General features: G+C 51.0%; 1 protein-coding gene across 1 annotated transcript; it reads left to right on the forward strand.

Moving 5' to 3' along the window:
* Positions 1-4,625: 4,625 nt before the first annotated feature.
* On the forward strand, positions 4,626-21,972 carry SEMA4A (semaphorin 4A). The gene is made up of 14 exons (XM_068538248.1): positions 4,626-4,767; positions 6,394-6,554; positions 8,132-8,194; positions 8,455-8,553; positions 8,785-8,890; positions 9,711-9,827; positions 10,205-10,329; positions 10,493-10,665; positions 11,722-11,872; positions 17,195-17,375; positions 19,566-19,684; positions 19,792-19,949; positions 20,215-20,315; positions 20,708-21,972. Exons 1-14 carry the CDS (start codon positions 4,626-4,628, stop codon positions 21,298-21,300), a joined length of 2,289 nt encoding a protein of 762 aa, XP_068394349.1. The 3' UTR covers positions 21,301-21,972.
* Positions 21,973-23,045: the final 1,073 nt, after the last annotated feature.

Genomic DNA, 23,045 nt, shown 5'->3' on the forward strand with positions numbered 1-23,045 from the left:
GCCTGACGGTGGGCAAGGGAGCTGAGCAAGGACCCCCAGGGGCTAGTGTGCCCCCTCCTGCCTCCCCCCACATCCGGAGCTCTGCCTCCTCCACACATGTGGATCCAGGAGCCGCAGAAGGTGGGGCGCAGGGGGACACTGGGTAGGAGGAGGAAGAATATGGGGAGATTCTAGTCCCTCCCACTTAGAGATGCGGTTGCCATGGTGACTGAGGACAAGTGAGGCGGGATGGGGTTGGGGATGGGGGGCGGGGGTGTGGCAGGGACGAAGGCACTGGGAGACAGGAAGCCTGGCATTCCAGGGGGAGGGAAACACGGAGGCATCTCCAAGCTCCAGGTAAGGGAGCGGGAGAGCTGACAGTTCAGAAAGGAGGGTGCGGGGCCATTGTCTGGCGCTGGCTCTGCCCTGAGGAGGGGACAGAGAGAGGGGGTCGGGCCATTGTGTTCAGTACTCAGCTCAGTCTTCCAGCACTAGTCAGACGGAAGGAGGAAACCTAGGAGGCACTGGGTAAGGGGTTAGGGGGGACTGGGCTGGGTGGGCGGCAAGAAGGCTGGGAGACAGTGGGGATGGGAAGAGGTGGGGGGGATGCTGGGGGAGTAGAGGTTTGGCGATATCGCTAGTGCCTTAGACACAGTAGGCACTTAATAATTATAAGTTGATTTGACTTGCTTGTGATTATAAAAAGAGGGTAACGAAGGGCAGGGCAGGTGGGGCTAAGAAGGAGAGCCAGGAAGCTGATGTCCCCCAGGACTGTGCTCTTCTGGGGCTGTCCCTGAAGCCAGAAGGGAGAGGTGGTGGGGGAAACTGGACCAGCTGGGTCACTGGCAAAGGCAGGAGTGGCTTCTCTCCTGGCTTCAGGAGCCCCTCCCTCAGTGAGGTAGCCACGCTCGCTCAGGGTGCAGAAGAGACAGAGTCCCCGGGGTGAGCATGGGGTAAGTGTGGGAGTGACATCCGCATCTCCCTTCCCACCTCCATCCCCACATCTACATCTCTATCCTGGGCTGAAAGCTGGCCAGAAAGGGGCTACTATTTGCTGTGGTCTAGGGGCCGTGGGGGAGGAGTCCCCACTGGGGGGTCAGGGTTGAACTCAACATTGTTGTCATGGGGGTCCCCAGGCTGGGCCCCAGGGCTGGGAGAGAAAGGAGTTGGGGAGCTCCCACATTGGAGCTATGAAATGGCACGGCCCTTACAGCCTGGTCCTGAACCTCTGACCCCTTCCTACCACCACCCCACCTGAACTGCTGCCTGACTCCAACCTCAGCCAAGACACTTAGCCGCCCTGGCCTTGGTTTCCTGGTTTGTACGGTGAGGGGGTGGGACCCTGTCAGCTCTGCGCATTCTTGATGTTTTGGGCAGGACCTGCTACATCATTTGCAGGGCCCAGTGCGAAATGAAAGTGTGGAGCTCCTGGAACAAGATCAAGACTTTCAAGACGGCAGCAGCTGGGCATTAGACCGAGCGTGGGGACCTGTGTGACTGCGCAGGTCACATGCCCAGGAAGCCAGCCCCGGCTGTGGGCTCTGCAGGCTGCAGCAAGGGAGATGGCAGTGTAACTTGGGATCTGACTCCTGAGGCTCTGGTGCAAGACAAGCAGTGGTGGGGGCAGGGTGCCCTTCCTCCCCACCAGGCTCCTCCAGGGAACTAGACCTGAAGGCCCTTGTGGAGACAGGGGGTGGGACCTGTACCTGATGGCCTTTCTTCAGAGAGGTTTCTGTTTCCTCTTGAGTCAGGAATCACCCCAGAGGTACTGTTTCTTAGCCCATCGGAGCTAGAACTTGCCACCCCCCACCCTACACACTTGCCTTCTCCATCCAAGTGGCTCAGGGTTGAGTTTCCCAGACTAGGGCAGGAGTAGGACTCCTGAGAGACAGTGTAGCTAAGGGAGTCACTCTGGTATGAGGCAGATATGAGTTTAACTTGGCTTCTGGCTGTGTAACCTCCTTTGCCTCACTTTGCCTCATCTTTAAAATGAGATTATGGTGGTACCTAGCAGCTAAAATTGTTGGGTAGACCAAAGCCTGATAATGCAGACTTCATATTCACTGGAGAGGCTGGGGAAAAGGAGACTTGTTGCCAGAAGGAGAATTCCTGGGTCTCTGGAGAAGGAGGAACTCGGCTCAGGGCATTGAATCTAACACTTCCAGAGAGGCGGGGATAGGGCAAGGACTGGGAGGGTGGGGCTGGAACCTCCTCCCCCAAGCCCCACCCACCCTATCAGAGCTCCTCCCAGAGACCCAGAAAAGCCAATCTGTTAAAGCAGAGAGGCCCCAGAGCAGGGTAGGCTCCCACTCTGAGCTTGAGGTGGGGTCTGGGTGGGAGTTTCCCTTGATTCTGAGAGTCTACAAAATGTTCTCTGGGTGGCTTAGACCATGGCTTCTCCCAAGGATCTGGCAACAAGACTCCATGAGAGTCTGGGGAAGTCTTAGGTAAGTCTTGATAGAAACAGTTGTCAGGAGGGGTTTGGCTGAGGCCAGCCCTCAAGGAAATTGAGGGAAATTGAGGGAAATTGCGGGAAAATGGGAGCAGAGGGAAAGGAAAGACGGCTGAGCAGACTGATAAGAAATTCTTCTAAGGAGGAGCCTAGGCTGTCCCATCACACTGTAGGCTTTGCTGTGGCAAGAGGGACGGAAGTTACACTACAGGAAGGACTTCCTGACCATGAGGAATGTGCATTTAAGAAGGAGGTGGGTTATTTATTGGAGTCGGATTAGCCCTGGCGTGTCTGTGCTCTTTAACCAGCAGTCAGCTGGGCTCAGGCTGAGTGGGCAGGAAACTACCCACTTTATAGGTCATGAAGCCCTTGGTGCTAGATGCCTTATTAACCCTGCATTATGAGGTTCCCCCTGGAGCCTTCAGGGAGGGGGTGAGCAGCCATCATCAGGCGTTTGGGTGCCCCAGAAGTATGTTCAAGCTCAGATGGGAAATTGTCTGGGTTTCCCACTGGCCTGATGCTGCCGTAAGAGTGTTGGAGATAAGACTACAGAAGGAATTTCCACAGCAAAGCCATGGATAAGAGCCTAATGCAATTGTTTTATTTACTTATTAGATTTTTTAAAGCCATTTTTAAAAATTGAAGTATAGTTAATTTACAGTGTTGTATTAGTCTCAAGTGTACAGCAAAGTGATAGTTATACATACATATATATATATATTCTTTTTCAGATTCTTTTCCATTATAGGTTATTACAAGATAATGAATATAGTTCCCTGTGCTATACAGTAGGTCCTTGTTGTTTGCAATTGTTTTATTTTTTAAAGACTATGGCCCAGTTGGAAGTGGGAGGTTTGAAAGTTTAGACCACTGCAGGGACTTCCCAGTAGGTAGGAGTAGAGAGACCCCACCTTGTGGGTAAGTGGAAAGAGGAATATGAAAGACGGTGTCATGTCTCCTAGCTGGGAAGTCTTGAGCAAGAGGAGAAACCACTGCTAGTCTGGTTAGACTGGATGTGATGAGATAGAGGGACAGGGGAATGGCTGAAATGACCTAGAAACTTTCTGGCCTTTTAAACTTTCTGGATAGATGAGGTGAAAGAGAGAGGTGTGCCTCCTTTTAGTCCCCTCCCAATCCACCAACTTCCGCCCAAGCCAGGGATCTGTCACAACTCGAGAGGTGGAAATTCTGGTTTCCCTTGCCCAGAGCTCCCAGCGCTGGCTTTGCCGCTATGGGTACCTGGAGCGCCGCATGCCTGGCCCAGCCAGGCTGAGCCTCCCGTCCCCTGCCTCTGGGGCCTGGGAACCCCCCTTCTTCATTCTCTTGGATGGCACCCACGCCCAAGAGTCTGGACACCTAGGTTCTGCACTGTGTCTGGCTCAAGGGTGAGATGAGATGGGTGGCTGGGGGGTGGCAGTCCCAGGGGAGGATTATGCAGAGGCCCAGGGAGACAGACAGCAGCAGCACAAGGACCAGGGAGAGAGGGGGCAGCTGCAGAGGCTGGGAGACAGCCAGCCACTCCCTGACCTGGGCCACTTTCCGCAAGAGGCTGATAGCCAGCCCTCCAGGCTGGACTCCCATCTCCTCCCTGCAAGAAGAGGCCTGTAGGCCTGAGAGTCAACGACCTAAGCCCAGCTGCGGAGAGATCAGAGCAGGCTGATTCAGACCTGGTCTGCTTGTTTGGGTCATCAGAGGGTAGGGCTGTGTACGAGTATCAACAGATCTGAAAGTGCTAGGAGAGTCAGGGCTGAAGAATCTATATTGTGAGTGCAGGAATCTGCTCCCCAGAAAGTTCCCTGCCCAGGACCAGGCATTGGTTTGGCCTCTGGGCTATGGGAGGAGGGAAGGCAAAGAGTAAACAGCAAGAAAGACTTCCCTGAGAGTAAGGTGAGAAAAGGCAAAGTGGGGCTATTTGGTGCAGAGATCAGAAGGGCGGGATGAAGAACAGCTGGACTCCTACCCAGAGGGGAGAGTGAGGTGGGATGAGGCCTGTGGGATGATGGAAGTGAGACTCTCTAGGGGCACTCTGGAGAGGAAACTGGCCCGTCTCTCTAACATCCCCCCCACAATACACACTTCTGCTGCCTGGGGCTATCTGATTGGTTCCCAGGGAGGATGTGGTAAAGACTGCTCACCCAGAGAGTGGCGGGTGCCTGTTTCCCCAGAGCCGTCTGGTGACAGCCTCTGGCTGAGCATGGCCCTTCCAGCCCTGGGCCTGGACTCCTGGAGCCTCCTGGGCCTTTTCCTCTTCCAGCTGCTCCTGCTGCTTCTGCCACCACCGACGACCGCACGGGGTGACGGGCAGGGGCCCACACCCAGGGTCAAATACTACGCAGGTAAGTGTCTGATGATCAGGAAGTGTGGGGATGGCAACACCGGGCTGACTGAGAAAGGAGTGAATGATGAAACTCACCTGGGGCAGAGACTGAGGAAAGGGAAGTGAGGGGACCAGGGGGCCAGGGGCGTTGTGCCTTCTGGTTCTCCAGAGTTGGTGATTTTTCTTTCCCTCCTTAAATGTCACTGTTATCAAACTGGTCACCTCAAACCCGTAACTGCTTTCATGCCCTCAAGTGCCCCAAAGCCAAGGCCCCTACCAGAAGAGCATCTGTGGGCCTGGTGACCCAGGACACACCAGGACACACAACTGCACAGATGATGCTGGACCACGTCATGCCCAGTACTGTGGACACCAAGAATACAAGAACTCAGTGTGGCCTGGCTGGGATACGGACCCTGGGACCCTTTAGGCACAGCTTGGCTGGTTTCTTACTGAGGGTGTGGTGACTGCTGGTCTTCCACCTCCAGGTAAAAGATTCAGGAAGGGACATGGGCCCTGTAGGAGTTGTAGGGGCAGTCTCCTGGGCACAGCTGTGTCTTTAGCGTCTTTCTGGGGCAACGTGGTAAAGGAAATGCATGTTGCCCGTTGATGGAGGGGCCTCCTCTGTGTTGGGTGCTGAGATTACAACATAAACAGGACTCAGCCCCTGCCATCAACGTGCTGATGGTCCCAAGGGGAGGCAGATGAACAGACAACCACACTTTGGGGTGGTCAGTTCAGTTACAGAGGGGTGTATACAGTTCTGGGGAGGCCAGCCTCTCCAGCACCTTGCCACACGTTTCCCCAACTCCTCCTCTTGGTTGGTCCTAAGAGTCTCTGAGCCTCCAAAGGTAACAATTAGCTAGTCAGTTCTCTAACTAATGCAAAAGTACGAATGTGCTCTTGAGAGAGGATTTCAGAAGCTCCTCCCCCCTTGCTGATATGCCAGGGGACCAGGCACACACGCCCCACCTCTGCCACAGCACGGTGATGGGGAGACCTCAGGGAACCTCCCACAACCAGCTGGAATCCCATGCCCAGGTGACATCTAGGCGCTTGCAGGAAACTTTGGAGAAAAATATTTCTTTTCTGTTCAGCCTATGGCAGTGATTCTTGTGGTGGAAATTTCCTGCAGTAGAGGCGGGGAGGGAAGTGGGGCTGGTGAGTGGGACCCCTACAACCCACAGCTACTCTGACACATAGTCCTATATACATCTAGCTTTCCTGTCTGTGGCCGCCAACACCTTCCTGTCGTCTCTCTGCCTTCTGCTCTCCCCACGGGTGAGGACCAACGTGTCCTCCCCCCACCACAGCCCCCAGGCCTGGAAGAGCATCCACTGTGCCTCACTTTATTTCCTGTCCCTTTGTCTGTCTCTTGGGTACGGGCCACCCTCCCCCAGCCACAGTCTGTCATTACCCTGTCTCTGGCTGCCTTTCCTCTCTACTGTGAGCTCAACACACAAAGCTCCTATGGCTGCCAGCAGGGTGGGACGAAGCGGGGAGCTGCTGATGAAGAGTGGGTCCAGTTGCCAAGGTCTGGGGAGCACACTCTGCCAGCCCTTTTCTTCCCCTGATTTTATCTCAGAACTCAGCTGCTTGACCACTGACTTCTCATCACTGTCTCCTTCTCTCTACCTCTCAACAGGGGATGGACGCAGAGCTCTTAGCTTCTTCCATCAGAAGGGCCTCCAGGATTTTGACACTCTGCTCCTGAGTGGTGATGGAGACACTCTCTATGTGGGGGCTCGAGAGGCCATTCTGGCTTTGAATATCCAGGATCCAGGGGTACCAAGGCTGAAGAACATGGTGAGAGGCCAGGGGAAGGGCGTGGGCTGGGAGTGAGGAGGGGGCCGACAGCTGCCCTGCGCTTGGGCTGCTTACGCATGAATAACCACCCAATTTGCTGTTACCTATAATCAGCAACAATCAGCAATTTTTTTAAAAAATATTTATTTATTTTATTTTTTGGCTGCGTTGGGTCTTCGTTACAGCGTGCGGGCTTCTCTCTAGTTGTGGCCCGTGGGCTCCAGAGCACGTGGGCTCTGTAGTTGCGGCACGCGGGCTCTCTGGTTGTGGCTCGCGTGCTTAGTAGTTGTGGTGTGCAGGCTTAGTTGCCCTGCGGCCTGTGGGATCTTAGTTCCCTGACCAGGGATTGAACCTGCGTCCCTGCATTGGAAGGCGGATTCTTAACCACTGGACCACCAGGGAAGTCCCCAACAATCAGCAATTCTTCGTAGAGACATATATATATGATCGGTATAACAGACAAGAAACACTATAGTGGCCTCACTGTTCATTGGTACCATGAATACTGGTTGAATAATATTAATTACTAAAATGGCTGATATGGAAATCATTGACACATGAGAGAAACATTGACTCAAATTATATCAATAATATGATATCCACCCACTGGTAGAAATCACTGAAGCTTCTGTGTTAAATTACAGTCACCCTACTCATGGGAACAACGTGAGGGAGAAAGGGAGAGGGAAGGAAAAAAGGGAGGGAGGGAGCTAGCAATTACTGAGCATCTCCACGGTTTGTTTTTCTCAATGTGTGGTCTGTGGGCCACCTGCACACATGGGATGCCAATTAAAAATACAGATTCTGGGCTTCCCTGGTGGCACAGTGGTTAAGAATCTGCCTGCCAATGCAGGAGACACGGGTTTGAGCCCTGGTCCGGGAAGATCCCACATGCCATGGAGCAACTAAGCCCATGCGCCACAACTACTGAGCCTGCGCTCTAGAGCCTGAGAGCCACAACTACTGAAGCCCGTGTGCCTACAGCCTGTGCTCTGCAACAAGAGAAGCCACCGCAATGAGAAGCCTGTGCACTGCAAGGAAGAGTAGCCCCCGCTCCTCCCAACTAGAGAAAGCCCACATGCAGCAACGAAGACCCGACACAGCCAAAAATAATAAATAAATAAATAAATATAATTTTTTAAAAATACAGATTCTCTGAGGTGTGAGGAACTGACATTTTTAACAATTTCCCCAGGAAATGTGGTGTTTTTTTTGCCAACTGCTGCTTTTATACCATGCATGGCATTAGGTGCTTTACATATGCTACCTAGTTGTGTCCTCCAGAAGCCTGTGCAATTGACCAAGATCACTCAACCAGTAAGTGGCTGAGTCTAGATTCAAACTCAGGTCTGATTCCACAGGCCATGTTCTACCATGGAGCTGTGTCCTAATGAATAACAGTATCATCAGAGTAATAGCCAGGGTCACAAAGTGAGGTTATTATAGCCCACCAGCATGTAACTAACCACTATGCCTGCTGGTGATTTCACATCAGAGCCAAGGTGGGGATGGTAGGTCAGAGCTGGAGCTGAAGACCTCATTCCCTTTATCTCCCCTTTCCCAATGCCCCACTTCAGATACCCTGGCCAGCCAGTGACCGAAAAAAGAGTGAATGTGCCTTTAAGAAGAAGAGCAATGAGGTAAGTAGAGGTGGAGATACTGGGGCTCTGGTAGAGAACCCTAGTGTCCCTAGACCATCACTGGATGATCTCAAGTTGGGCAGGCAGCAGAGGATGCTTGTTTGCATGATAATTGCCTGCATCATGTTCTATAAAGACAGACAGGGACTGCCTCAGCATTGCCCAGTCCTTCTCCCTACTAGGGAGTGAGGGAGCAGCCTCTGGGGGCCCAGGAGTTTGGGGCAAGTGCCCTGGAGGCCTGAATTCTCTATCTCCCCCAGACACAGTGTTTCAACTTTATTCGTGTCCTGGTCTCCTTCAATGCCACCCATCTCTACGCCTGTGGCACCTTCGCCTTCAGCCCTGCTTGTACCTTCATTGTGAGTTATCTGGCACCAGCTCTCAGGCCCCAAGCATCCCTCCTCACGTCTACTCCCAGCTCATCCTCTGCAGCTCTGGAAAACTCCGGTTTTCCAGACGCAGGACCCTTGTGAGCTTCCTGGCCCCAGACCAATTTTCCTCTACATCCCCTCCCCGTCCTCCCTCACACCCCTCCTTTCCCAGACATGAGACTCTGGCGTTCTGGCCCCCCAGCCACTCCCCCTCTCTAGGAACGCCAAGATTCCAACCTGTTGCCCATCTCGGAGGACAAGGTTGTAGAGGGGAAAGGCCAAAGCCCCTTCGACCCCGCCCATAAGCACACGGCTGTCCTGGCAGGTGAGTATGAGGTTCCCTGGTCCATCCCAGCAACTGCTTTCCCTGGTCACTCTGTGACATATGGAATCTGACAATTTCCTGAAAAGCAGGGGACAGAGGGAGGAGAAGCCAGGAGCCTCGGAGCACAAAATCAGAGGGAGAATCAGATACCCCAAACACCAGCTCCTGCTGAAACTGCCACAAAGGAGGTGGAGCGAAATGGATATGGAGAGATGCACAGAGGCGGGAGGGTCCAGGAAGGGTCTCAGGCAGGGAAGAGGCCTGAGATTCAGTCATTTGTTCAACAAGTATGCTCTGTATGAATGCCCCCTCTGGTGGGCCAGGCATTGTGCTAGGGACTGTAGGGATTACAAAGAAGAAATCATGGTGCTGTGCCCTCCTGGACACAAACCATTACAGACTCCCCACCCTGGCTTCCTGAAGGCGGTGGACTTTGACTGAGTGGGACCTTGAAAGATAGGTAGATGGGCAGGGAAGGTGTTCCATGAAGAAAAGGGTAGGACTTAAGGTACGGAAACAAAACAAAGCCGTCTTCGGGCAACAATGAGTGATTCTAACTGGCAAGTGGTTTAGCTGGGCATAGGAGGGAGGAGCCAGAGAAAAGTGCCAAAACACTGAAGGCCATAAGGTTGGCCATTCCCTGTGGGCAGAAGGACCTAAGAACGGTGCTCAGTGGGGGGCTGTGAGCTGGGCTTTTGGATTCCATAGGAAGGTGTAGAACACATGAAGGAGGCCAGAGGCTGATGTGAATGCTGACAGGTCTGAGGAGGGCAGGGGCACCCTCCAACTGATGAGGTCTCCCCTCCTCTCCCCACACTAGATGGGATGCTCTATTCCGGCACCATGAACAACTTCCTGGGCAGTGAGCCCATCCTGATGCGCACACTGGGATCCCAGCCTGTCCTCAAGACAGACAATTTCCTCCGCTGGCTGCAACGTAAGGACCTGAGCCCTACCCAGCACAGGTCTGGCCCCCTTCCCCAAGTCCCGGAGACCTGGCACTGTGAACTGCTGTTAATTCACTCAACTCTCGTTTGTTGAGGCATAGAGCGTGCAAGGCAGTACTGTTCGGCATTGGCGGTACTGCAGGGAAGAAGACATAGCTCCCGTCCTCTTGAAGCTTTCATCTTACATAAATAATTAAAGACGTACCAGTCGCTCCCCGCCCCCACCCCCCACCCATGGCTATGTCTCGACCAGCTGTGGGACCCGAGAAGTTGTGTCTCCTGTCCTCCAGAGCCAAGGGTTTTCACAAAGGGGAAGCCAGGGCATCCAGGTGCTCCACCTCTTAGCCCATCTGCCCCGCCCCTGCAGCGGACGCCTCCTTCGTGGCAGCCATCCCTTCGACCCACGTCGTCTACTTCTTCTTCGAGGAGACAGCCAGCGAGTTTGAGTTCTTCGAGAAGCTCCACACATCCCGTGTGGCCAGAGTCTGCAAGGTCCGCAGCCTGGGCGGGAGGCGGGGCTGGCTGTGGAGAAGCCAATGGGGAGATGGCAGAGGCGGGGCTGAGCGCTTAGGGACCAATGGGAGTGAGGGGCGGGGAAGAGGGTGAGGTCACGTGGGGGCAGGGGGGCGTCCCCTGACTCCTCCGGTGCTCCTAGAACGACGTGGGCGGCGAAAAGCTGCTGCAGAAGAAGTGGACCACCTTCTTGAAGGCCCAACTACTCTGCGCCCAGCCGGGGCAGCTGCCTTTCAACGTCATCCGTCACGCTGTCCTGCTGGCAGACAATTCCTCCACCGATCCCTATGTCTACGCTGTCTTTACCTCTCAGTGGTGAGCAGCCAGGCGGGAACGTGGCGGCTGGAAGCGGGATTACGGGTCAGCACCCCTGTTGCCCTGGCCCGCCAGGGAGGGTAGGAACTGATGTGAGCCGAGCACATACTCCACACTTCACATACGAAGGCATTTGATCGTCACCATCTCCCAGGAATTTGACTCATGCCCTTAATGTAGATGGGAAAAATAAAGCTCAGAAAGGTTCTTATTAGTTTATATCCTGCCTGATTCCAAAAAGGATAGGAGGTAGCTTACAAAAGGCAAACATTAAAATAAAATAAAATCCATGAGGAAATGGAAATAAAAGGAGAAAAAGGGAACCCAGGGATCCGGTCAGCACATGACACATGTGCTTTACAAATGTGCATTACAAATGTGCAGTCCTGGGATGTCGGCACAAATTTAGCTCTGAGCTTCCTAATGGTTAGAGCAAAGCGTGAAACACCACCAGCGACATAAGATAAAAATACAGTCATTGCTTAGAGGCTGAGAAAGTTTAACTTACTTGCTGTGGTTTGGTATCTGCTGACAATATGTCAGGTATCAAAGACATCTGTTGTAAGCAGGGTCTGGTATCTATGGCATCCAGAACTGAGAATATGGTGTATGTCACAGGTTAAAGAGAACAAGAGAGACCTTTTGTCTCCACAAACCAAGGCTGAAGGAATAAAAATCGTTGTAGTCAGGCTCTGGTTGGTAATCTGAGGACCAGAAATACATGGGATCCCCAAGGAGGAATACTTCACCTGGAGCCTGTTGGGGAGCTGGTTATACTGCCCCTCCCATAGGGGCCCAGTCTGGGCAGGCCAGGCAGGAGACACCCCAGGGCATGAGCCCCATTTAATTCTCATTAAAGATAATCACACCTCAGATCCTAAGATGGGCTAGAGTCTGGGGCTCTCCTAGCCCTTATCACCACAGCTGGGGCCTGACCCAGTCCTTCATCCTCCTGCCCTTCTGGGGTTTCTCACCAAGGGTGGGCCAGGGCTGGAAGGGGAGTTTCCTGGTATAGCAGAAGAGGTTACAGACAATGTCCCCTTTGGCTTTCTCCAGGCAGGTTGGTGGGACCAGGAGCTCTGCTGTCTGTGCTTTCTCACTCAAGGACATCAAGCATGTCTTTGAGGGGAAGTATAAGGAATTGAACAAAGAGACTTCACGCTGGACCACTTACGGGTTCCCTGATATCAGTCCTCGGCCAGGCAGCGTGAGTACTACCCACCCCACTGAGCAAACTCTGCCTCCCCAGACACATAATATGCATGTCAAAGTACCTATCACGGCATAATAAATGCCCAATAAATGCTAGTGTTCCCCGCACCCCCAGGTCCTGTCTGCTCAGATATTCACCCATTCTGGCTGCCCACATTCCACATGTGTCCAACCCCATCCTAAACACAGAGCAGCACCCCTTCACCCCAGCTGAGTGCACCCCAAATGCCTGGGTATATCACTAAGGAAACAAGGGAGCACGGGCTGTGCCAAGGACTGTCTTGGGCATCTTCACCTGCATTTCTTATTTAACTTTTGTTTTTTGATCAGAGTGTATATGTACAGCATTTAAACAATCATATAGATTTACATGGTTGGTTACAAAAAACAGCCCTGTTTCCTATCCTCAGCACGTTTTCCTCTCTAGAGACAACCACCTTCAACTCTTTTAGCGGATTCTTTTGATATTTATCTCTAAATCTTGAAATACTTTTCTTGCTACTTCTTGATGTTTCAGTGTCAGGCAGTGTCTATTGAATTCCCATTCTGGATGGTGAGGATTTAACTATGTCCCCCACCCGCACTCAGCGATGTGCTGGAACTGGCTTGCAGCAACTAGCAAGAACCCTTTGTGCATCTCTTTACAAATCCGAGTTCAGTGACAATACATTAATAGCTTGAAATCAGCCATGGTGGGAATAATACATCATGGAAATCAGCAAACACTTCAAATCAGAGGTCCCCCAGCTCATCGTTCCCCAGAGCTGCCTTATCAACACACCACTGCACCCACCCCTCATCTCCCAACATTGTTTTATAGTAATTTTGGTTAGATCAATATTTATATTATGATTCATTATACACAACTGAGCCAGGTAGTAAGCCATGATTATTTTTCCTTTTTGCATAATTTAAAATTTTTCCCTGGGGTTAGTAATTATCTTGATTATTATTATTATTATTTTTGCTTTGTTTTCTAAGCTCTTATCTTTAATTCAACCCCAAACTCTTCCTCAGTTATCTGAATCTCTTTTAAAAACAGATCCATTAGGTATTCTAAGAGTTTCGTCTTCCCGGAGATCCTTCCTATCTGCTGCAGTCTGTACTACATCTACATCTTAACTACATCCGGGACACAACCGCCATCCTGGAATCTCCCTTCCTCATCATTCTGGGCATTCCCTTTGCCACTTTCTTGTGACAATCTGGTGGTTCTTGCATCCCACAACTTCCTCTCTTTTCTTTTTTTTCACTATCTTATTTTAGTGGAGATTCCCAGAAAGGGGTACATGGCAGGTAAATTTTTTTGAGATCGTGAATGTCTGAATATGTCTTTATTCTACATTCACATTTGATAGTTTGCCTAGGTGTATCTAATTCGAGACTAGAAATAATTTTCCTTCCAAACTTTGAAGGCTTCCTCTATTATCTTCTAGCTTTCAGTGCTGCTGTTGAGAAGTCTAAAGCTATTCTGATCCCCAACTCTTTGAATGTCACCTGGTTTTTTTTTTCTCACTGGAATCTTGTGGTACCTTTTTTGTGTCGCTGGTTGTTTTGAAATTTCATGGTATTGTGCCTTGATGATACCTGTTCGTTCATTGTCTGGGCATTCAATTTGCCCCTTAAGCCTGGAATTTTAGTTCTTTCAGTTCTAAGAAGTTTTCTTGAACTATTTCCTCCTGTTCCCTTTTCATTCAACAAATATTTTTTGAGGCCACCTGTCACTGTTGTAGGCACTGGGGATATAGCAGTGAACAAAACAGATAAAAGTCTCTTTCCTCATGGAGCTGACATTCTAATGTCAGAATGTTTTTCCACTTCTTTCTGGACCTCCTGGACTAGTCCTCTACCTTTTAAAATCCTTTAAAAGATTTTTTCCATGTCTTTGGTTTTTTTCTACTTTCTGAGAGAGTATCTCAATTTTATCTTCTGATCCTTCTATCAGATTTTTAATTTCTGCTATCAGATATTTAATTTACTAGATTTTTTGAGCTTTGAATATGTCTTTTATAAACATGTTCCATTACAGAGAATTTTAAATATATAAAAAGTGGACAGAATAGTGTAATGGACCTCCGTACACCCATCAGCCAGCTTCAACTCATAGCCAATCAAACTGTTTCATCTATACCCCACCCACTTCTCCTCTTATTATTTTGAAGCAAATTCTGGTCATTGTATCATTTCATCTGTATTAGTTTCCTATGGCTGCCAAAACAAATTACCACAAATGTGGTGGTGTGAAACAACAGAAATTTATTCTTTCACAGTTCTGGAGGCCAGGTGTTTGAAATCAAAGTGTCAGAAGGGTTGGTTCCTTCTAGAGGCTCTGAGGGAGAATCTATTCTATGCCTCGCTCTGAGCTTCTGGTTGGCTGCTGGAAACCCTTGGTGTTCCTTGGCTTGTAGGCACATCACTCCAATCTCTGCCTCTGTCATCACTTTGCCTTATCTCTGTATGTCTCCTCCACTTCTCTTATACAGACACTTGTCATTGGATTTAGAGCCCATTGTAATCCAGAATGAGTCATCTTTTTTAAAAAAATAATTTATTTATTTATTTATTTGGCTGCGTTGGGTCTTAGTTGCGGCATGCGGGATCTTTCATCGCGTTGTGCAGGCTTCTCTCTAGTTGTGGTGTGTGGGTTTTCTCTTCTCTAGTTGTGGCGCACAGGCCCCAGGGCGTGTGGGCCCTGTAGTTGTGGCGCGCGGGCTTAGCTGCCCCGCGGCATGTGGGAACCTAGTTCCCAGACCAGGGATCAAACCCACGTCCCTTGCATTAGAAGGCGGATTCTTTACCACTGGACCACTAGGAAAGTCCCCAGAATGAGTCATCTTGAGATTTTTAATTATGTATACAAAGACCCTTTCTGCAAATAAAGTCACATTCACAGGTTTTAGATGGACATGTCTTTTGGGGGACTACCATTCATCCCATTACCTCATCCATAAATATTTTAGTATGTATCTCCAAAGGATAAGGGCTTTGAAAACAACAACAACATAGCCATAGTACCATTATCACACCAAAAAATTAATAATAGTTCCTTAATCTAATATGCATTTAGTGTTCAAATTTCTAATAGTCTCACAGATATCATAAGGGTTTTTAAAAAATATTGTTTGTTTATTGGAGTCAAAATCCAAATAAAATCTGTAAATTTGGATTGGTTGTTCTTTTCAGTCTCTTTTAGTCTGTATGTTCCCTTTCCAACTTCTTTTTTTCTCTTGCAATTTATTTGTTATGTAGAATTTTCCACAGTCTGGATCTTGATTTTACATCTCTGTGATGGAGTTTAAGTATTTTCTGTAAATTGGTTGGTGTTTGGATCTAGAGACGTAATCAGATTAAAGTTTGATTTTCGGGAGCAAAACTACCTCATAGTGGTAGTGTGGTCTTCTTTCAGGAAGTATGTAAATCTCTGGCCACACTCTGAAATAAGAACTCCTCTTTTGTAGCATTATGTTCTTGTTTCATGGGTATACTATCTTCATAATTATCTCTCTTAAGATAATAATGATACTTTGCTGTGGTTTTCTTTTCTCTGAATCATTTCTGTTTCCTCTTAGGTTTTTGTTTATTCATTTTTTCCATTTCCTTGTTTTGATCTCTTTCATGTTCATGGTTTCACTCACATATCTGGTAATCCTTGGTTATCTACTCACATTTAAGAGGGAGGGGACCATGAAGCTGTTTGGAAACTCTGCACCCTGGGCATGACTTGGCAACTTGAGCTCCGTGATAGCTCCACTGAGGATGGTCTGTCTGGACTGCTTTGTTGGGGACCTTCAATGTCAATATCTTTAAGTCTTTCCTCTTGGACCTCTAGTCAGTTTTCCTGGAGTAGATTCTTCCAGTCTTCTGCCTGGAGGGAGATGGTCTGGCTCCTGGTGTCTGGGAGCCATGGGGAAAGAGGGCTGGGTGTGGGGGAAGAGTCTCAGCAGGTACTGTGTCTACTTGGATTTAATCCCCTGCTTTCATGGTGGTGTCACCCATCTCTGCTGTACTCCATTCAGAGTCCCTCTGTCTTACCCTCTCCAGAGAATAAACCTCCAGTTTGGGGCTAGGGTATGGAAGGGACAGTCACTCAGTGGCATGGAGCTGGGGGGAAATCTGCCTGCTTCTTAAAGAGACTTTCAAATAATCTTCTTTATTCAGCCCCTCCTTTACCCCATTTCCAGAGGTGACTGGGGCCACTAATCCATGAACTTCAGGAATTCTGCCTTATAAATCAGATAGTTTGGGGTTATCCCTGGGCTGGCTTAAGAAGATTCTTTTATCCTGCTAAGTCTTTTCCTATTTGTTCATTTGCTTTCCAGCTTCCAAAATGTGGCTGCTTTTGCCTCCTCTCCTGTTCTCCCCATCCCTGTAGGTTTGTGTCTTTAAAAAAAAAAAAAAATCCCTTTGGGGGGAAGTGAGAGTAAGTGCATATGCTCATTCTGGCATCAAAATGAAATACAGATGTTATTACATCACTTTACAGATGAGGAAGTTGGAACTCATAGAGGTGGGGTAACTTGTCTGAGGACGTATCTTGTAGGTGACAGAGCTGGGGCTGGTGTTAAGACAGTGCTCTTGGAAACGGAGGACAAGAATCGTGACCAAAGATCAGGACACAGGTGTCCCAAAGCCACAGTATGCTGGTGTTGGCAAGTCCTTTCGAGAACAGCCGGTCCAACCCCCTCATTTTATGAGTAAGAAAAAGAAGGCCCAGAATGGAGAAGGGACTCTCCCAGAGTCACGCATCAAATTCATGCCACACCATGATGAGAAACACTCCCTGTTCACCACCCCTTTCTGTGACATCATTCATTCAATTACTGACTCAGCGAACATTTATTGGGCACCAACTGTGTGCCAGGTCCTGTGTTAAGCCTGGGCTTACAGACATGAGTTCAAGGTGGTCCTTGTCTGCAAGGGACCCTCACTCTACTTCCTGCTGGTGGCCAGGCATCCTTGGTGAAGGTGATGATGGAGGAAAATAATGACAGCTAATGTTTATGAAATACTTACTTTATGCCAAGCACTGTTCTAATTACTTTTCATGTATTGGTGCATTGCATCCTCACAGCAAGCCTGTGATGTATTGGTAATAGGCCCATTACCCTATTAAGGAACCTCAGGCATGCTGAATTCAGAGGCTGGAATTCAAAGCCAGGCAGTTCCCGAGTCCAGCTTTAATCCCCATCCTGAAATGAGGACTGCCAAGAGGAAAGGAGGCAAAGGATATTAGCCAAGGGGGAGGGAGGGAGGGAAGATGCAATGGGTGAGTTGAAGGAAGGAGAAAGCTGACCTGATCTGCTTCCTCCCCCTGCAGTGCTCGGAGAGCCCCTCCTCTGATAAAGCCTTGACCTTCATGAAGGACCATTTCCTGATGGATGAGCCGGTGGTGGGGACACCCCTGCTGGTGAAGTCTGGTGTGGAGTACACACGGCTTGCGGTGGAGACAGCCCAGGGCATTGACGGGAATAGCCATCTGGTCATGTACCTGGGCACCAGTGAGTAAAGGGCTGAAGGCCACCCCTCAGGGGACCAAAGCAGGGACTGCAACTTGGGTTGAGGAGGGAAACCTTTGAGTTCATTCACTCAGGCATTCATTCAACACATGTTTTCTGAGCACCTACTTTGTGCCTGGCACCCTGCTAGGCTCTGAAAACACAGTGGGAGAACAGAACAGCCCTGTCCCTACCTTCTCTGAGCTTTCAGTCTGGTGGGGGAGAGAAACATGCACGGCTTTGGTGACCTTAGCAAGAACTGTTTGTCTTATGGGGAAGACATGCTAGAGAGGTGAAGAGTGAGGGAGGATAGAGGGGGAGCTGGAAACAGCAAGAGTAGAGATCACAGATCACGCTTCAGGAAGCTTGGCTGTGAAGGGGAAGAGGGGAAGGGGAGGTAACTGGAGGAGGGCGTGGGATCCAGCCAGCAATCTTTTTGAAGATGGGAAAGATCGTCAGGATCCAGTAGAGAGGGAGATGGCGAAGAGATGGGCAGGCGAGGGGCTAAATGGCAGGTGAAGTTGCAGAGGCAGCAGGAAGCCTGGTTCTAGAACCAGGTGGAGGGACTGGTCGTGAGTGGGGGAGGTACAGACCTCTGCTGGGATGGGAGTGAAGGAGTAGAAGGGGGGATAAGACTGGACGGGAGAATGTATAGACTTGTGGGGGAAATGGGCAAGAAGTAGAGGGAGCTCTTTTGTGAAGGCTTTTGTGTTTTCTACGAAGTAGGAGGACACAAGGTCATGAGCGGGGTTGGGGGGGGCGGAGATTGAGAGGTAGAAAAGGTGGGAGGTTTGAGGAGAGAGGAATAGATTGAAATATTCATTGTAGAGAGAAGGAGAGGGACTTCCCTAGTGACGCAGGGGTTAACAAATCCGCCTGCCAATGCAGGGGACATGGGTTCGATCCCTGGTCTGGGAAGATCCCACGTGCCGCAGAGCAACTAAGCCCGTGCACCACAGCTACTGAGCCTGCGCTGTAGAGCCCGCGAGCCACAACTACTGAGCCCGTGCTCTGCAACAAGAGAAGCCACCACAATGAGAAGCCCGCGCACCACAATGAAGAGTAGCCCCCGCTCGCTGCAACTAGAGAAAGCCTGCGCGCAGCAACGAAGACCCAATGCAGCCAAAAATAAATAAATTTATTAAAAAAAAAAAAAAAGAAAGAAGGAGAGACAGTCTGCGGGGGAGATGGGGAAGATTGCCAAGCATATATTATATTGAGGGCCTGGCTGAGGTGGATGCCCTTGAGCTTTAGTGGAAGAAACCCATCAGGTTCATTCATTCTTTTAGGACATCAGCTGTGCATATATTGGGTATACAATAGAGAACAAAACAGACAAAAATCTAGCTCCTTTTTGGAGTGCATGGGAACAGACAATAAACACACTGAAGAGTCAATTACTTGGTACATTATGAGATTAGAAAATAAATAGAGCAGTGTGTGGTCAGGAATGCCAGTTGGGGTGGTAGTAATTTTTAAAAGGGTGGTCAAGGGGCTTCCCTGGTGGCGCAGTGGTTAAGAATCCACCTGTCAATGCAAGGGACACGGGTTTGAGCCCTGGCCGGGGAAGATCCCACATGCTGCAGAGCAACTAAGCCTGTGTGCCACAACTACTGAGCCTGAGCTCTAGAGCCCGCGAGCCACAACTACTGAGCCCGTATGCCACAGCTACTGAAGCCTGCGTGCCTAGAGTCCGTGCTCCGCAACAAGAGAAGCCACCGCAATGAGAAGCCCGCACACAGCAACGAAGACCCAACACAGCCAAAAATAAATAAATAAATTAATTAATTAATTTAAAAAAAAAAAGAGTGGTCAGGGTAGAACTCACTGAAGTGCCTTTGAGTAGAGACACTTGATGGAGGTGAGGGAGGCTGGTGATGTGATTTTCTACAGAAGTGCTCAGCAGTCCACTGCCCCATGTCCATGGAGAAAGGGAACGGTTGGGTTCCTCCAGGCATGGAGTTTTATCAGGCAGTTGCAAAGGAAGGGCTGAGAGGCAAGGGATTTCCAGCCATTTACAAGCAAGCTCCATCTCCAAGGCATAGAGGGAAACGGTCTGACAGATCTGTGTCCAGTGCACACTTCAGAAGGAACTTTCTGACAGCTGCAGAAGCCATCTGGAGTCAGAGAGGGAGCATGAGAGGGGTGTGTAGATGGGGTCAGACAATTTCAGCTCTCTCTGTCTCTTCACAGGCACAGGGTCCCTCCACAAGGCTGTGGTGAGTGGGGACAAGAACGCTTATCTGGTGGAGGAGATCCAGCTGTTCCCTGACCCTGAGCCTGTTCGCAACCTGCAGCTGGCCCCCACCCAGGTGGGAAGGGGCCTGACCCTCAGATGGCCTTCTAGTGGGGCAGGCCTTGGGTGCTGGGTCCTTCCTAGGTGTGGCGAGGACGCCCTGACACTCCATCTCTCTTCCAGGGCGCAGTGTTTGCAGGCTTCTCAGGAGGCATCTGGAGGGTTCCCCGAGCCAACTGTAGTGTCTACGAGAGCTGTGTGGACTGTGTCCTTGCCCGGGACCCTCACTGTGCCTGGGACCCGGAGTCCCAAATCTGCCGCCTCCTGCCCACCACCATCCCGTGAGTGCCACTTACCCAGCTTATGGTCTTCCTCTTTCCAGGTGCTACTAACACATTCCCTGCAAGATTCCCCCGGCCTGTGGGGGGCTCCTCCAGGGATGGAGTTGCACCAGGCAGCTTTGAGCTGCTCCAGCCCACCCTCTCTAGGTAGAAACCTAGTCTCCCAGACCCACTTTCTTCCCCTCTGCACTTCGCTCTCTTGCTCCCTCCTCCTCCCACTCTTGTCTGTTTCAAGGGATAATTTTTGCTTTCCCTGCCTTCTCAGGAAGTCCTGGAAGCAGGACATGGAGCGTGGGAACCCAGAGTGGGCATGTGCCAATGGCCCCGTGGGCAGGAGTGGAAGGCCTCGGAGCCGCCCCCAAATCAGTGAGTGTGGGACCAGGGCAGGCACAAAGGCTCGGGAGGACTTCTGGGAGGGCGTGGGCATTTCTGCCTCCGTTTCTCCCCCAGCACCTGCCTGGCTTGAGACCTGAATACCCAGAGTTGGAATGGATTGGGATGTAGGCTGTAGGGAGGAGGGATAGGAATTCTAAGCTGGGATTCAGGATTGGGGTTGAAGTTGCTTCTGGTGTCAGAATTGGAGTCAGATGGACTGGAGAGGTTAGTATGGGGCCCAGACTGGAGATAGGAAAGGGGTCAGAGTTGAGTTTAGGAGTTGAAATAGAAGTTGAAGGTGGGAGTTGGGGCCCACATGTCGGGTAGAGACTCCCTCCTGCCTGCTGTCTCCTTAACCTTTGGCCCCTTTCCCTTACCTACAGTTAAAGAAGTCCTGGCTGTCCCCAACTCCATCCTGGAGCTCCCCTGCCCCCATCTCTCAGCTCTGGCCTCTTACCACTGGAGTCACGGCACAGCAGCGATCCCGGACGTCTCTTCCACAGTCTACCGTGGCTCCCTCTTGCTGCTACTGCGAGATGGGGTGGGGGGTCTCTATCAGTGCTGGGCCACTGAGAATGACTTCTCATACCCTGTGGTCTCCTACTGGGTGGACAGTCAGGACCAACCCCTGGCCCTGGATCCTGAACTGGCGGGCATTCCCCGGGAACGCATGGAGGCCCCGCTGACCACAGTCGGTGGTGGGGCTGCCCTGGCTGCCCCGCGGTCCTACTGGCCCCACTTCCTCACCGTCACTGTACTCCTTGCCTTAGTGCTTTCAGGAGCCCTCATCCTCCTCCTCGCCTCCCCTTTGGGGGCACTCCGAGCCCGGGGCAAGGTCCAAGGCTGTGGGACCCTGCCCCTCGGGGAGAAGGCCCCATTGAGCAGGGAGCAGTGCCTCCAACCCCACAAGGAATGCAGGACCTCTGCCAGTGATGTGGACGCCGACAACAACCTCCAGGGCACTGAGGTGGCTTAAACTCTGGGTACAAGCTGGAGCTGTCGGGTAGGGCAGGGCGCCTGGCCATGCTGGCTGGGGGGACCGGGAGCAGTGCAGCCCTGACTAGGGTGGGAGTAGCACAAAAGACCACCTTCCTCCCACAAGAGGACCTTCTCCGCCACTCTGTGCCACCGATAGCACTCAGTGGGGCTGGGCACAGCAGCCTGACTCCCCTATGGGACTCCCTTCTACCAAGCACGTGGCCTCTCTAATGGGGGCTGCCCCAGACCTGGACCTAGGCTATGATAGGAGGACCTAGAGAGGATCCTTCAGTTCTGGCCATTCCGGGACCTTCCAGAAACATACTGCTACAGGAGACCCTAGAACACCAAACACCTAAGCAACTGTAAGATAGCACACCACACCTGGAGACTCCACTCTAAAAGCAGCTGCCACCTTGGACACCAACACTCCCCTCTCCCAAGGCTCTCCAGGACTCTGCAGGGAGCTGCTCCCTTTCTGCTCCCCTTATCAACTCAACACGGGAGGTCTTTCCTAAAGTCTCACCTCCTTCCATCTTGCTTCAGTTGGGGCAGATTTAACCCCTTCTGGCCTGGCTAGAACACAGAGGTAATCTGAGCCTTGTTCACTCCTTTTCCCTGGCTGACCCCTGGACCCCTTTCCTCTCCCCTCTCCTTTGTTTTGGGATTCAAAAACCACTTGTCACAGACAGTTTATTTTTTATTAAAAAGACAAAGCTTATGACTGGTGCTGTTTTTGTCGGGGCAGAGTGCTCCAGCAGAGGACCGCGGGAGGTAAGGGGAGCAGGCAGTCCGAGGACATTAGTAGGTTTGTGGGGTGATTGTTCTCTCCAACTCCAAACCACCTCCTTTGCCCTGCCAGCTCCCTCCCAGCCCCCAGCCAGCCCCACAGCCCTTTCTTCCACTCCAGGCACTGCTAGAGAGTGCCTGCAACTCTGCCTTTGGGGCCAACACACGTCTGTGTGTCTGCCGGCCAGGCAGCACCTCATCCATCACGGACTCCGTGCCGCAGCCCCACAGTTGCTGTCCCCAGCTGTCCCACACTTCTCTTGGCTCTTCCTCAGCCCCCCTTTCCCACTGCAAGCTGTTGGTTTCAACTCTTGGTGGATTGAATTTATAGCAAGACTGTGCAGTCACCCCCATCCTGGCCACATCCTTCCCAATATCTGACAAACACTCTGTCCACGCCCCCTTATCACCTTCTCCCTCTCCCTTCTGTCACGAAGGCACATGTCCCTCCTCCAACCAAGGCTAACAGGTGCATTTGCCCCTTCCGCTGTGCCAAGACCCCCTGCGCCGCCCTCCCCACTTTATTACTCCCTCATCGTTAATCTCCCTTCTTCCACCCACAAGTGTGCTAGGTGCTCTCTGTACCGAAAAAGAAAACAAAGCAATAATCCTTCCCACAGCTCTGCCCTTTCAGTCTACCCCCTCCACCCTCACTAACTCTTTCTTTCCTGTTACCACCAAACGCCAGGCAGGGTCCGTTCTTGCTTTCCCCCACCCCACCCCCAGTGTCGCCCTCACCCTCTTTAATGCCCTGTGGTCTGTCTGGCTTTTCCCCCACCTCTCTGCTCAGATGACTCGCCACGATTTCCCAGAAGCCCCCCACTGGCCTTGACCTCTGTGCAGTCTTTACATCTTGGCCATACTATTCTTCTTACAACTCTCTTCTACTATGGCTTTTTCTTCAAAAAAAAAATTTTTTTTTTTTAAATTTTCAATTGTGGTAAAAAGCACATG

The sequence above is a fragment of the Eschrichtius robustus genome, chromosome 3, assembly GCF_028021215.1.
Source record: "Eschrichtius robustus isolate mEscRob2 chromosome 3, mEscRob2.pri, whole genome shotgun sequence".
Classification (NCBI taxonomy): domain Eukaryota; kingdom Metazoa; phylum Chordata; class Mammalia; order Artiodactyla; family Eschrichtiidae; genus Eschrichtius; species Eschrichtius robustus.